Source organism: Cyprinodon variegatus, unplaced genomic scaffold, assembly GCF_000732505.1.
Source record: "Cyprinodon variegatus isolate N-32 unplaced genomic scaffold, C_variegatus-1.0 Scaffold1044, whole genome shotgun sequence".
NCBI lineage: Eukaryota > Metazoa > Chordata > Actinopteri > Cyprinodontiformes > Cyprinodontidae > Cyprinodon > Cyprinodon variegatus.
Window position 1 is genome coordinate 166799 of NW_015151497.1, and position 1669 is coordinate 168467.

The 1669-nt window shown below is 39.5% G+C and overlaps 1 protein-coding gene across 3 annotated transcripts in view; it reads left to right on the forward strand.

Moving 5' to 3' along the window:
* thoc2 (THO complex 2) overlaps positions 1-1669 on the forward strand; it is a 39169-nt gene that overhangs the window by 8731 nt on the left and 28769 nt on the right. For all 3 annotated transcript variants that reach the window (XM_015399735.1, XM_015399732.1, XM_015399733.1), the window contains exons 8-10: positions 307-467; positions 1067-1159; positions 1315-1470. In XM_015399735.1, the coding sequence (XP_015255221.1) occupies positions 307-467; positions 1067-1159; positions 1315-1470 (410 nt within the window). The remainder of the gene's footprint in view (positions 1-306; positions 468-1066; positions 1160-1314; positions 1471-1669) is intronic.

A 1669-nucleotide genomic window follows, 5' to 3' on the forward strand; every position in this document is an offset into this window, starting at 1 on the left:
CTGCTGAGGGAGGAGAACGAGGGCTACGCCAAGCTGATCAGCGAGCTCGGCCAGGACCTGTCGGGGAATATCACCAGCAACCTTGTCCTTGAGAGTATAAAGTCCCTCATAGGTACTAATGTAGACCTGCCTCATGTGTTCCTAGAGTCTTATTCAGTAGCCTGATTTCAAATGTTGAAGGAAACCTTTTTTTTTTTTTTTTTTTTAACCAAACTCAATATGAACCTTTTTTGCCTTTTATTCAATTTTTTCCAACTTTGTTTGAGTGTCTGACGCTTTTCGTCTATCCCTTAATTTTGGACATAGGCTGCTTCAACCTAGACCCCAATCGTGTTTTGGACATCATCTTGGAGGTGTACGAGAGCCGCTCTGACCAGGATGAGTTCTTTCTGTCCCTCATCAAGTCCTACATGTGTGAGCCAGTCACCCTATGCCACATTCTGGGCTTTAAGTTCAAGTTCTACCAGGTGAGAAGATCAGAGGTCCAGGATTTCACTACAGTTGAGAGGAAAACTGAATATAGTGAAAGATTATTTGATTTCAGAAATTCTATTTAAAAAAACAACTTTTTTTTTAATCATTAAAGATGGAATGAATGGCTCATTAGCTGGAATGGAGCGTCATGTTTTTCACAGCGAGGAATGGACGGTTATCATTAACAGAAAAAAAAAATACCATAGTAAGATAGATAAGAAATCGATGGTTAGAATGTTAAATATACCATCAAATTATAAAATCAACTGTAATAAAATGCTCCAATGATGTAGAGGTTCCCAAACTTTTATTTCTGGGGCTGCCACTTCTTTTCCTTCCATTTAACTTTCCCATGTCACACTCAGACATGTCCCTTCGACTCCTTTTAAATAAATGTTGATGTTCTTTCACTGATTTTTCTTTGATATTTAGAATAAATAGAAATAAATGATGCTGGGATTTGTTGTTAAACTTGAGAGCCTGAAAGGTTTTAGCTTGGATTCAGTAAAACCACCAGATTTAGGAACTGACTTTGTTTTTGACCTTCTGTCAATTAATAACGTGTTAACATATTGTGTGGTTTTATTTCCAGGAGCCCAATGAGGAAACCCCAAAGTCACTTTATCACATCGCTGCTGCTCTCCTGCACCATAACCTTATAGAGCTGGAGGATCTCTATGTGCATGTAAGCTCCAAACCTCTCCACAGATTCATTACCATTTCCATTCTTCACTGTTTCCCACCTCCTGCACTGAACATTTCTAATTTCTGACATCCCTTAAAAGGCTTTTGCTGTATTTTTTTAAGGTTATCTTTATCTTCTCTCCATCTCCATTTCAGCTCATGCCAGTAGACTCCACCATAGTGGAGGAACACAAACGAGAGATTTCAGAAGCCAAGCAAGTCGCACGCAAGCTGGTTACGGTGGTTCTGCCGTCGGAGAAAACTGAAGACAAGGAGAAGGATAAAGAAAAGGAAGAGGAGAAGAATGACAAGGTCTTTAGTTTTGCTGTTCATTGCAGATGATGTCTAACTGGTTTCAGGGAAATGCCGTCAGTCAGGTTGGATAAATCTGCTTCCATTACACAGTGCTCTGTTCGTCCTTCTGCTACACTCTAGAACTTTATGATTGAATGACCAAAACGGTTTCAAAAATGTGTCTGGGAGGGACGCATTTCAAATTAATGAAATGAGT